The sequence below is a fragment of the Leptodactylus fuscus genome, chromosome 7 (genome assembly GCF_031893055.1).
Source record: "Leptodactylus fuscus isolate aLepFus1 chromosome 7, aLepFus1.hap2, whole genome shotgun sequence".
NCBI classification, from domain to species: domain Eukaryota; kingdom Metazoa; phylum Chordata; class Amphibia; order Anura; family Leptodactylidae; genus Leptodactylus; species Leptodactylus fuscus.
The window spans coordinates 68,424,877-68,439,105 of record NC_134271.1 but is presented as its reverse complement, the minus strand read 5'-3'; the positions used below and the strand labels follow the sequence as shown (position 1 = coordinate 68,439,105).

Sequence of the window (14,229 nt, the reverse complement as noted above, 5' to 3'; positions counted from 1 at the left end):
ATCCAGGACATATAGTAGGTGTATCAGTATCTAAGTCTACCATAAAGCAAAAGCTTCATAAATAACAAATAGGGAAGGTTCACCACAAGGTGCAAACCATTAATCAGTCTCAAAAACAGAAGGCCAGAAAATTTGTTAATAAAGTATTTTACAAAATGTATTAATGACATGAATACTGCCAGAAAATCTGAAGTTGTCTGAAAATTTAGTTATGCTTTCAGCCAAAACATAAGGCAGAAAGACGCACAAACAAGCAACAGCTAAATACAGTCGCAGTAACAGCCTGGCGAGACATCACAAAAAAGGAAAGCCAGCGTTTGGTGATGTCCATGGGTTCTAGGCTTCAGGCAGTCATTGACTGCAAAGGATTCTCTACAAAGTATTAGAAATTTTTATTTATGATGACGTTAATTTGTCCAATTACTTTTGAGTCCCTGAAATGAAGAGGATGTGTAGAAAAATGGTTGCAATTCCTAAAAAATTCACAGGATTTCTTTGGTCAAACCCTTGAATTTAACCTGACAGTATAGACTTCAATTGCATCTTAGTTGTTTCATTTCAGATCCAATGTGGTGGCCGCAGAGCCCAAATCATGAAGATTGTGTCACTGTCCAAATATTTCTGTATGGGGTAGCATTGCATAGACTCATTGAATAGTATTTATGTATTCACTAATAGCTCATAGTTTGATATTAAAATATTTATATATTTATATATTTACAACAACATAGAATTCAATAATACAATGAGTTATGGTTAGCCGAGCTACAGTCAACCTGGGAAATGTACAGTAAAGAGGGATCCACATGGGATTGTACACAACCTATGTGGATACCTCAATAATTTTTGGTTAGAGTTTTCCCACCACGATGTGTTACCATCACTGGGTAACATTGCTGATGGTACCAATGGGATTTGTGAATGGGCTATTAGCCAAACCAATGTGTCATTGTTGCCAGGGGAATAGATTTCCCCATGTAACGTATGTGTTTGTAATAGTAGGAGCACAATGGGGTTTTGTGTAATCTACCCCTGAAAACTAAAGACCCTAGACTTGAATTGCCTTCCTTATTACTGCCCTTCTGACAGTACAGAGTCTAATCAGGCACCAAAACTAACAGCACTACTTGCTTGGGAACTTGTGTGTATACCTTTATAGAAGTTTCTTTCCTGTCACTTGATCAGTCTGTTTTCTTCTTACTCCTGAATCAGAATTTCTTAAAAGAGGTGAATCAGAAAGATCAGACGTGTAAACATCGGGCCCCATATATGAGAACCAGTCTTGTTGCTGTGATCGTATTAGACAGTAACATGTAAGGAATAACCTGGATCTTGATAATGACACTTCACATCATTGTCTTTGGGTGAATCACTGAAACTCAAACACAACTACAACAGCAGCGGGAAATCTCTCACAAGTTCCTTACTAAATGAAAACTTTAAAAAGTCATAGCTGTAAGGAACATGATTCATTGATCCCATCGTCCCTCAGCATTTGTCATCAGAAGACAATGTATTATCCTGCTCCAAAGAACTGACGATGGATTGTTCTGCATTTGTGAGTCACTCCTGAACTTTCAAGATCCATACTTTGTGTAAAATAACCATCACTGGTTTTCCTTTGCAGGCTCCTGTACGTATACAATGCCTGCGCTTTTAGCAGCTTCCATTAATATGGTCACATGAAAAGTTAGATCGTCATACAGTTCTCACATAATGCTGTTGTAACTAGGTATCTTTTTAAGAAGGCCTTATAGTTTCAAAATAATATTCTTATACATTTCCCAAATAATAACTACTTGTAATGCCCTCAAGCATGGCGGCTCTTGAGATTAAACCTTTTTTTCTCTGGACGGAGGTATTGTTCCTGTATTTCTTGTATGGGCTATTTATATAGGTTTATTATATCTTCTCTCCTCCAGATTAAACAAATTTAACTCCTTCAGTCTCATAACTGAGGTCCTCCATGCCCCTTATCTGTGTTAAGGCCCTCCATTAAACCTTTTCAATGTCCAAGACATGCTTTGCATGAACTGTTGTCCAGAACTGAACTGCATGTTCCAGATGGGGCTGCGCCATTTATAACAGAGGACACAGTACGGATAACCTGAGGTACACCACTTATAACACAGGACCCAGCACTGAACCCTGGGGTACACCACTTATAAACACAGGACCCAGCACTGGACCCTAGGGTACACCACTTATATACACAGGACCCAGCACTGAACCCTAGGGTACACCACTTATTAACACAAGATCCAGTACTGAACCCTGGGGTACACCACTTATAACACAGGACCCAGCACTGAACCCTGGGGTACACCACTTATAAACACAGGACCCAGCACTGGACCCTAGGGTACACCACTTATACACACAGGACCCAGCACTGAACCCTAGGGTACACCACTTATTAACACAAGATCCAGTACTGAACCCTGGGGTACACCATTTATAACACAGGATCCAGCACTGAACCCTGGGGTACACCACTTATAACACAGGACCCAGCACTGAACACTGGGCTATACCACTTATAACACAGGACCCAGCACGCAACCCTGGGGTGCCTCACTTAAAATAGAGTACCAGTCTGAGCTGCAGTCATTGACCAAAACTCTGTGAATACAATACTTTAACCAGTTTTGAATCCAATTACAAACTATATTTTCCAAGCCTATAGACCTGATTTTTCCCATTACCCAAATTCTATGGGGATAGTGTCAAACACCTTTGCAAAATCCTGGAACATTATATCCACAGTCCCCCCCTTCCCCTGTCCAGACTGCTCATATCTTCATAAAATCAAATCAGGTTTGTCTGACTACTTCTGTCCTTAGTAAAAACCATGCTGTCTGTCACTTATAATATTGCATATAGTCACATATTCCTGTATATAGTCACTGAAGAGCCTCTCAGTTTCCCCACAATAGATGTTACACTCACTGGTCTGTGATTTCCTGGGGCAGTCCTAGAGTCCTTTTTAAAAAGAGGCACCACATTTGCCTTGTGCCAGTCCCTTGATACTGTACTAGAGAATCCCTAGTATCATAAAGTACACTGCCAACGCTTCTACCATGTTTTGTTACACTAGAGTGAATGAGGATGGAAGGGCTTCCATATGTATCTGTCATCTTGGCACTGTTGAAATGGTGAAAAATTGGTATTAAACAATGACAAATGCCTTTTACAGCGGCTTCTACACTTTCCAAAGATGACTTTCTTATTCTGTATTGCACCTCCATTTTCATGAAAATCAGCATTTTATTTTATTATTTTTTATTATATACAGAACTAGGTTCATATAGAGCTTTTACTCTGCATTTTTCTAATGACATTTACAATTTGGCTAAAAATTTTCAATAGGTTACAATGAACATGGACTATGTTCTGTATTTATGCTCCATAATGTAGATTGTGAGCCCCATACAGGGATCACAATGTACATTTTTTTCTGTCCTATCAGTATGTCTTTGTAGAGTGGGAGGAAATCCACACAAACACGGGGAGAACATACTAACTCCTTGCAGATGTTGTTCCTGGCGGGATTTGAACCCAGGACTCCAGTACTGCAGCGCTAACCACTGAACCACTGTGTTGCCCCTTTATGCTCTATAATTATTATGAAGGTGTTATCTTGTAACCTTATCAGATTCCAACTTCCACTGGATTGACTATCAATGTGTCAATTGAACTTAAAGGGGCGATCCAGTTTAGACACCCTTATTTTGGGGGATGTTTACTGATGGTGCGATATTTCAGGAGGCGCCCAGTCAAATGATTTTGGTGAGGAAATCATTTTTCCAACATTGCTTGGTGAGAAAGGGGACAAGGTCATTAAGGCTTTATTCACATGTGAAAAACGGCTGTGTGAATCACATGGGCGTTTAAGAAAAAAAAAAATTGGAGCAAATCATTCCATACATTCGTCTGTGTTTTTGACAGATTGTTTAACAGGTCTGTCAAAAAACTGCTTTGCTCTATCTTTGTTCATTTTATCTATGTCCAAATCTCCCCTATATAAGTCAATGGGTCTGTTTTTAACAACCGTCAAAATGGATCTACATCCAGTTGGGTGCGATTATAAACAGATCAGTGTATTGGGTAAAAAAAAGATCAATGAAATTAATCTGTTTTTATAAATGGATCAGATAAAAAATTAATGACACTTTGGCAACAAAAATGGAAAAACGGACATGGAATGGATGAATATAGAGCAGCCTTTTTATGGCCATGAGACGACAGAAGCATGTGAATATCGCCTAATAGGAAGGTCATTTGCACACGGTGGCAACTAGATGGTGCTCCTAAACCACCATTAATACAGCTGTAAATGCTGGGAGCTTTACCTGCTCGGAGAGAGTAGTATAAACTGTATACTGGTGCCAGATGTTGGCATTTTAGATGGAGTGTGTGGCATATGCCATGTAGTGGGCATTCATCCCTCAGCTGTAGGTCAAGCTCTGCTGTGGTGTTCTTGTCTCATTGGGAGTAGAAACATGGAAAACAGGTTGACGTGGAGCCGAAGGCTTGGGGCTTGAAGTGGCAGGTCATTGCAACTGTGGTGAACAAGAGCTGACAGCAGATGTTGAAAATGGTCACAATATCAGTCAAGTGATAGTGGCAGCAGCAGCAAACAGCTGAACTAGCATGGGGAGAGAACAGAGTCTCCTGAGAGTCAAACATGCCAGGAAGGTAGACTGCTTGTGTAGCAATATGTGCCGGAGGACAGGGATTCTCCCTGTGGAAGAAGGCAGAATACAAGGCTGCCATATAGATCAGAGTGCAGGCCAGGCCCAGGTAACTCAGCCACAGACCAGGCCAATGATCAAGCCCAAAGAAGACTACAACTGTAAATATGTTTACAGCCAGCATTTTATTGGTGGTTGACTGTTTACATAACAGTGCAAGTAATGGTGTCTTCCTGTGGAGTAGCTATATGTATAAAGTAAAAGTTGCCTTCCTCATTACACACCATCCTGAACACTGACACATCTTATTAGTGGACCATCACTGCCTCCTAGCACATCAGCAGACGTGACGTCTCCCCTCCCAGTACCCGCCCACACTCTCCTAAGCCACAAGCCCCGCCTTCTTCCTAGGTCTGTAACACTAACCTGGGAGGTGGGGGCAGCAAGGCGAGAAGAGGACTGAGAACAGTGAGTGTTAAGTGTTAGCTATTAGAGATGTTAGCTACTCTCCCATTAGAATGAATGGATGCAGCCGCCGCACAGGGGGTTAAGCGGCCGCACGCCGGCACAGACTGTGTGCCGGCTGCATCCATTCATTCCCATGGGAACTAGCAACTAACATTTGCTAGTTCTAACATGGTTCTAACATGGTAGAACTAACATTGTTAGCTTTTCCCACAATGCTTGGCCAGTAGCAAAGCATTGTGGGAAATAACCTCCGACCTTGATCCCGCCTAAAAAGATCGGGATCGGAATTCCAATCGCAATCGTGAAACTTACTCGATCGCCGATCGCTCAACCCTAGTCTTAAACAATAGTACTTCCAAAATGAAAGATCTTGATCTGCAGAAAGCCATATGGACGTGAGAAAAAGCTACTTTTACAGCTTAAATTGCATTGTTCCAATAAAGCGAAACAGCCTAGTTTTCTGCAGCGCTGATCCTGGTGCTGATCTTTCATCTTGAGACGTCTCTCATGAAATACTTTGTGCTGCAGGGACCGTGCTTTTTCTACTAACAATCAGGCTGTGATCTTTTCCTTCCCCTCTTCATACCACCTCATTGCATCTGTCACATAAAGCTCTACCCCCTATTCATGCAATACTCTGTACTGCAGTGGCCACCCATTCCACTATTAAGATCAGAAACCTCAGGGAGCTGTCATGATTCCCACGATCTGATTGGCTACAGGTTGTTCCTTCCACGTCCACTTCATTGCAAGATGGTCAAACATAAGATTAAGGATGAAGACTACGCGGTGCTCAGAGTTTAGACAAACATTCATTAAAAACCATTGCAGCGAGTTTTCTTCTGAGCAATACATCAGCCTTGAGGTCAGGCAGTAGATACTTTATATTAGAAGATTGCATGTAAATGCTTGGAGAATTAACACAGTCCCTCTCCCTCTGCTCTTACCACTTTGATAAATAGATTCCCTCTGAGTAGAGACGCGTCTCAGGGATCATTAGACTCTTGTAGCAGACAGGTTTTCTAATGGTGCCAAGTTGCTGTGACCTTGAATGAGTCACTCTATTAGTGTTTGCCCCTCTGGCAATATATAGTTATATCAGTTTCTGGGAAAGCTGGGTGTCAATAATGATGGTTGCAGCCTCCATAGAAGTTATATTGCTTTCCCAGGCTCCTGAAAGGCAAGCTGCCTAGTGATATGTGCCTTGCTGTATTTATCATGTTGCCTCCATTGCTGAAAGGTCCACTACATTTTTACCACCTTGGAAATAAGGCTGGGGCTAATCTGATATTGGGCCCCTTCTCTCCAGGCAGGCTGAGGCTAATCTGACATTGGGCCCCTTCTATCCAGGGACTTTTTGCAGCTGCCTGTGTTTACAGTACATTTTATCATTGTATGATGTAAAACAGTTGAGGTCCAATCTGTGGCTCTCCAACTGTAGAAAAACTTCAACCGCAGATATAGAACTCTATTGCCACAGCTAACAGAATATTCTGACATTTGTAGTTTTATAATGGGTTTAGAGCCTAAGGTTAGAAAGCTGGGGTCTAAAAGAAGACCCTATAGAAACAAAGTCCTTAAATGTCATTCAAGATACGTTGGGAGTTGTAGTTTTGCAAAAGCTGGGGAACTATACTGTAGGTGGAGATCAGTAGTCTAAAAAAAAAACCTTATGGAACCAAATTTCTATGGCTGTCAAGCCATGATGGAAGTTGTCACATTGCAAAGTATTGGGCTGGAAATTAGTGGCGTTTAAAAGGACCTTTCACCACCTCCACTAATGCCAACTCTTTGCATTCTTTAATGGGTACCAGTTAATTTATTCCAGGGCTGTTGGAATTTTTTCTCAAGCCCATAAAGCTTCTGATAAACTAGTAAAAATTGATATTGTTAGTTTTATCTGCTAATTAGATTCTGTATTGTCAAGTGGGCGGTTCCTGACTATCTGCCAGAGTAGAGAGCCTAATTAGTATATTTGGTGCTGAAACTAACAGCATTGATTGCTCAGGGGCTAGAGGAAAAATTCCAACTGTGTAAGAATCGATTAAGTGGTATCTATTGAGGGATGCAAAGAGTTGGTGCAGGCGGAGGAAAGTGAGAAACGTGAGAAAGTGAGAGAAAATGAGACACTACGAAAGCAAAATCCCAACCTTTTGGAGCATGTTGAGAGTTACGATTTTGCAACACCTGCAGACCCACAGGTTAGAGACCAGTGAAAACGTCCCTATGGAACCAAATTCCACTTGACTGTCAGTGCATACTGGGTGTAGTAGTTGGAGAGTAACAGGTTGGTGATAAAAGATCTAAAATAAGATCCTATTAAAACAAATTTTTAAACATCTGGTGAGTTACAGATTAAAGGGGCTCTATCATTGGGAAAAGTCATTTTTAGCTAAGCACATCCTTGCATAGCCTTTAGAAAGGCTATTTACACCTACCTTTTGTATGTAAATTGCCTCAGTAGTTTTTGGATAAGCCCATTTTTTATTCATATGCTAATTAGCCTTCTCTGGATGGGTCTGTCTGCACCCTCTGCTATTCTCTATGTGTATGAGAGCAGAGGCTACTGTGCTGCTCATGATTCCTCTCTCTGCTCTCACACACATAGGAGAGAATAGCAGACGGTGCTCACAGACACTTCGGAGTGCACGGAGGAGGCTAATTAGCATATTAATAAAATCAGGCTCATTCAAAAACTACTGAGGCGATTTACATACAAAAGGTAAATGTGGAATAGCCTTTCTAAAGCCTATGCAAGTATGTGCTTAGCTAAAAACGACTTTTCCCAAAGATAGAGCCCCTTTAAAGACCACTGGTGTAGAACAATACTTTATAGCACCAAATCCCTCCAGTCTTTAGAGTTTGCTGAGAATTGTACTGTTGAAACCACTACAGAGATTAGCTGAAATGACCCCTGGATGTCATGCCATGCTGTGACTTGTAATTGGTGAGCAGCAGATCTTAGATAAGTGATCTATACTCTATTAAACCAAATCTTCCCCCGATGGTCATAGCATGCTGGGAATTGTAGTTTTGAAACAGCTGTAGAGCCACAGGTTGGAGAAAACAATACATAACTATATTTCTTCAGTTTTCAGGGCATGTAGGTTGTAAGTTGTAGTTTCTATACAGGCAGAGAGATTAAAGACCATTGATCTAAAGCAAAAATTCTGCTGCAACTTATTGAGCCTTTCCCCTTTACAGCCCCCTTCCCCATCTCTTATATATAAGTAACGTTCGGGGATCTCAGCACAAGCAGCAGGCTGGTCTCATTGAAAAGACTCCAGAGCCAGTGGTGCTTTCATCTCATCACCTCCGGCTGCTGGGACTCCCAAGGAGAGCGGATAGGCTAACGACACTGTTTGCGGTATTAATTATTAATTATAAATACTGTCTGGCTGCACTTTGTACTCTGCCGGGGCCTCCAGGGCCAAGATTTTCATCACATCAGTAGATATTTAAAATTTAAATAGACAAAAAGTGACTTTTTCCGTACTCGCTCTGTGCTCGGGTCGCCTGATCTCCATTGGCAGAGTATAAATGTAAGAGTGCCCTCTGTTATATCCTCCTTACTGCTACTTTACTGTACAGTTTATTAAAGGGAATCTCCAAGGAAAAATATACTACATTACTCATTATTTTTCTATATTTGATGCTCCTGTGTCTCCACTAAAGATGGCCATATACATAAGATATGTATGTGCAGATCTTGGACAGATCTAGCTGGATTTGGTGAAATCTGGCAAGAATCTGATGCCTGTGGTGGTCAAAGTCATAAAATAAACAGCAAATACTAAAATAAGCTGAATGTGCCAATGGTCTGTAGATAAATATATCTTGTGTATGGTCATTTTTACTGAATGTAACTTAACCAGCACTCAAAGGTGAATACGAATCAAAAGGTACAAAGGGTTGGAGATCTCTATAATGTGATCTATACAATGATAAATGCAAAAAATGTAACTGCACGACCAAGAGCGATGTGTTATAGTAGATAGATCCTGTACCGTGTGGCAATGTTATATATGGCAGCGAACAATATCACGGGCATAGCTAAGGGAATCCAGAGCTCGCAATGTATATTGGTTCCTAAATTTAGGTTGCTAAGGGGATAATTGCAGCATGAGAGACATCCAATGATTGTGGAGGCATACAGAGATCAGAATAATATTACATTAGACAGCGATATCTCATTCACCCAATGTACAGGCTGGATAGATCCTCCACTAGGAGGTGCCCCAACATTTAGTATCCAGTGAATATAGATAGGTATAACTATTGAAGACAATCACAATGCAATAACACGGTAGTATTCATATGACAACATGGAGACCAGTGACAGCAGAAGCTGATATATAATAAACTCCATAAAACAAAATCGACAGATATTTGTTCCTCATCCTAATCTAGTTTCAGTAGTCTGCACATTTCTTTACACATTCGTCCCTGCTTGATCAGCACTTATCTTTAATCAGACTTGTATTTTTGTTTAGAAAGATTTTCCATATGTCTACGTTTTGTGTCGGTTTTTGACATAATGGTAGCTATAGTATCTTACATGATTTTTGGCTATTGTGCAATACACAGCAGATCCACTAGATGGCAGTGCAGTTCAGCAGATAACTCACCAGAACCGTGTTGCTGCCGCAGAATAGCTGCTTTCCCAGGTGCAGGGGAAGCTGAGGAGGATGCTGCAGTGGCTGGGGATGAGGCCAGGCTTTCTCCTGGAGGGTTGGGGCGCTTGTTTCCAGGTTCCGGGGTTGCTCTATTGCCAGGGTTATTCCTACGAGGCCCACTGCTCTGGATGTGGGATACAGCCTCGGCTGCCTGCATGTCAGGTGGCGAATAACGTGAAATGACCCTAAGCATTGCTTGGGCTTTGTGTTCCTGAGTCTCATCGTCTCCATAGTCTGACACTCGGCACTCATACACTCCCTCGTCCTGCTTCCTGACGTTGGAGAGCCTCAGCCGGTGGGAGATGTCATTGCCTTGGACCCGAACAGTCTGCAATGAGAGCAAGACGTGAATTTATTCCTCCTTATTTTACGATATCCCCTCAATGAGTAACACAAAACACTGCACGAGTGCTAAAGTAATAATACATATAGCATTTACATATGTGTTTCCATTCCTCAACCCTCACTCTGAAGGCTTGCTGTCAGTGAATGGCAACGTTCATGTCCAGGTCATGCCCTGCAGGCACAGGTGGCATCTAGTTATCATAGGTCTATTGCACAGTAAGGTCACAGTGACTCAACAGCCTTGGGGACAACAGGTGGAGATCTTAAGATTTCAGCTCTTTGACTTACAGAGGATTGCCTAGGCTGGATACAACTGTAGCAAACCCTCAACTGTGAAGTACATTAGGTTTATACAGGTATATGGAGGTAAACCTGTCTAGTAGTATTCATTGACACCATAGGTGATCTTAAGTTGAATCCCAAAGTGCATTAGAAATGTCTATAACTGGTATACGTACAGTTACAGAGCTATTACAGGTGCCGGGGCAGTTGCTCTTTTTGCTTTTCTTACAGTTCTATATTGAGGGGGCAGAAGTGCCTGCAGGGTGGTATTGATGTATGACAATGGCACCATCTACCTCTGCCAATGCCACCATCACCAGCTTCACAGGAACAAAGGAGAGATCTGATGATGCCAGATGGAGTTTACACACCTTCATTTTGGCATTGGGTTCAAGAAAGGTGGGTATTGATTGTCACCCAACTTTCCCACAGAATGACAAGAAGGTTTCTATGTCCTGGGCGGTGCTCAGCAAATTAGCAGCCTCCTATCTGTGCATTAAATGGGAGGGATGGCCTAGCCCTTGAAAGAAAGACCCTGTCAGATGGACTCCTTAAAGAGGCCTTGGAGACATCCTCTAATATTATGCTTCACCTCATGTGTCCCTTACCAGAAGCTTTCAATTCTTGTGAAATACACTTTCAGTAGTGTCTACACTTAATAAAAATGACCCCCCCCCCATCCTTATTAGTGCCCCCTCCTCACTGCTGGCTATAGGGGCAGGTGACTGCATACAATAAAACTATGTATAGCTGTTTCACTTTTGCAACGCTCAATTCATAAGGAATATGATCTTTGTCTGTGGCGATGTACGTGGTCACATTTCCATTGTATTCTACACTTGACCTTCGGCCTGTTTTCCACGTTCTTCTAGCACAACCATCCTAAGCACGTGATAATGCTCTGCTGGTGTGGGGGCGATTATATGGATGGGAAGATTTGCTGGGGGCTTTGCAGTGGAATTACTGTTGTAAGATGGATCATTATTAGTGTTACTAAATGGCGGCGCACGTTGATGTTATACTGTATATTATCCCAGCTCCATATTTCAGTAGTCCGATCTGTGAGCATTGTCTGTGATGTAACTATATCTCTGCTTGCTGACACTGAACGGGAACCATCTCACTTACATCCTGGGACTACAGAATGTGCTAATCTCTACTGTCTTAATATCATGGCCTGAGTGGATAGAAAAGGATGTACATATCATTGCAGCAACTACTATTTTTACAATGCGGAACTAAAAGGGGAGGATATGAGATCCAATATAATTGGGTCCCATCACGCTTCGCAGTGTATTCTGTGTTCCCCAGTCTAGAGGTGTCAATAAGTGACTCAGTCTTGTCCAGGGTATATAGATATACCAAGTGCTTGACCTACATGGGAGAAGAGGGGCTTTTCCTATGATAGACATAGCCAAGACATGCAGGCTTGCACTGCCGGTATACTGTCCCCTGGAGGTGCAGCTGAAGGATAAAGCCTCTATTGTACATGACTAAGATTGCTGCTTCCTTTAGTTTTTTAATCTCTGTCGTTTCAACTATTCCCAATTTTCACCTGTTGTGTCTTAAGCTGTCCAAACATAAAGGACTTGTCAATGGCCTTTATTACAGCCTCGGCGCTGATAGATTTTCTCCTCAAATATCCCTGACTTAAGCTCAACTTATTTACTATTGATCCAAAGTCAAAGAATGAAGCATCAAAAAAGGAAAAAAATCATTATTGACGTTTCAGGCCGCGATCAAATACTGTGCAGCTAGCCCTCCGCTCTTATTAATGTCAGCCCATATCCCTAGACAGAACACCATGTACAAAAAAAAAAAACCCACTTGGTTCCGAAAAATTTAGTATTTTTTATTTTTTACAAACGAAAAAGGAGTGTTAGCAGTAAGTAACATTACAACGTATGCATCATCCTATGTGGTCAGCTCTGTGTGCCAAAAATGGTGTCAGTGTAGAACAGGCTGGATCTGACATCCCGCATAGACAAGCGATAATACTATAAAACGCCACATCATATTTCATAAATTTATTGCCAATGCCATCACTTATGGCATCACAACCAAAACGAAGATATCTATAGAAGACGACAATGCTCAAATTCACAAACAGCCATATAAAAAATGAAGCGGAGACGTTGTGGCTCCAATGACTGAAATAATGTGATAATAATTGGGATAACGTGTCTTCCCTAGTTTATTGGCACCATTTTCACAGGCTTAACCAAGAGCCCCAATATCTTATCATCTCATGTTGACGCCAGATATTGCCCCTTTAAAATAAGCTGACTATCTAGGAAAAATATGGCTCATTGATCATATCTGCACCATATATAGACCATGCAGTATAATGGTTCACCATCCGCCCCATCTTCTCTCTCATATATTGAAAAACTGCCTTCCAATTATAAAAGATGAGGAACATGGCTGAAAACTGTGCTCTTCTTGTGCCCATCTGTAACAGTTTAGATACTTGCCCCAGTTACGCCACCTGGCACCACCCATTTCCAAGGATAAATAGTATTGTCTTGGGAGTGTTATGTTGGATTCAGCTGTAGGATTTCTTGTCTTCCGCTCTTCCTCCCAAAAGACACTGCATTTACAGACATATCATGGTCACATGTATACACTGCAACTCTCAGACCTTCCAGCAGTGATCCAGTCATAATGGAAAATACTGCCGCTTGCCACCAAGGCACTGAGTAAAAATGTGTCCCCTGAGGCCATGAAGATCAAAGGTCACTTTCACCCCTTGTGGATGAGCTGGTAGAGGGCAGGTCAATCCCTCAACTGCTCTGTAACGAGGATATAAAGCCTGCAGACAATTGCAGAATCTCCAGGAGCCATAATCATTGATCGCCTCATTGTCATTATGATTAGTCTATTGTTGATGTAGCAGAGCTGACCCTGTCACTTGTGATATAGCAGTTTGCCAGATGCAGAAGGTCTAGATATAAAGTGCAAGAACACCAGGTGCAGCAGAGCTGAGTTTTTCTTGTCACGAAGCATGGCGTTATCACATTGCGCTTTCATCGGACTGCAGGTAAACCTACGGTTTTATTTTAACTCAGTCCAAAAAGTTGTAGCTGGACTTTTCTTGCCTCTGGGGAAATGATTCAGTTTGCTACCCCCAGTCCTGTAGTTAAATGCCCTGGCCAAAGCAGAGTGGCCTGTTAGTGCCCCCCCCCGGCCACCCAGCAAATATGTCCCACTAGCTCAACCTCTAGCTATGACAAATTCAACTCTGCTACATCTCTATATAGTGGACAAACACAACTTAATAATAAAACCAGTCACCAAACCCAAACCAATTATCACAGAGGTGAGATTGTGACCCACCATTTGCCCACCGTTATGACCCACTAATCAACCATGTTTGTGGTTTCTGCTTTCCTGTATCTAAGGAAAAACTTGGCCATAATATCTTTATTGTAGCCTATAGTTGTGCCACTTTATTTTGCTAATTTCTAAAAAAAAAAGAATAAAAATGACTTACACTGATTTTTGTCCCATCCTTATTCGCAATGACCTGAAAAGTAAGACAGATACAAATGAGTGCACACTGACATTATGCTGCATTGTATGGCTATGGCTGTGTTTGTGCTGGCGCCATTTTTTATTAATTGTTGCATTTTGTCCACCTGCAGCATTACACTGTATGGTAGATGGTGTGATGGATTCAAAACGCACAACCTTTGCAATGATACAGCATGTTGTTTTAGGTTTAATACGAATGAGGCTTATTACCCAGAAGTCCTTGCTTTCTT

At 41.7% G+C, this 14,229-nt stretch overlaps 1 protein-coding gene across 1 annotated transcript in view; it reads right to left on the bottom strand.

The window, feature by feature from the left end:
• Positions 1–14,229, bottom strand: part of VSTM2B (V-set and transmembrane domain containing 2B) — a 57,274-nt gene that overhangs the window by 37,389 nt on the left and 5,656 nt on the right. The window contains exons 4-5 of the mRNA XM_075282127.1: positions 13,959–13,991; positions 9,791–10,166 (exon numbers count right to left, since the gene is read on the bottom strand). Coding sequence (XP_075138228.1) covers positions 9,791–10,166; positions 13,959–13,991 — 409 coding nt within the window. The remainder of the gene's footprint in view (positions 1–9,790; positions 10,167–13,958; positions 13,992–14,229) is intronic.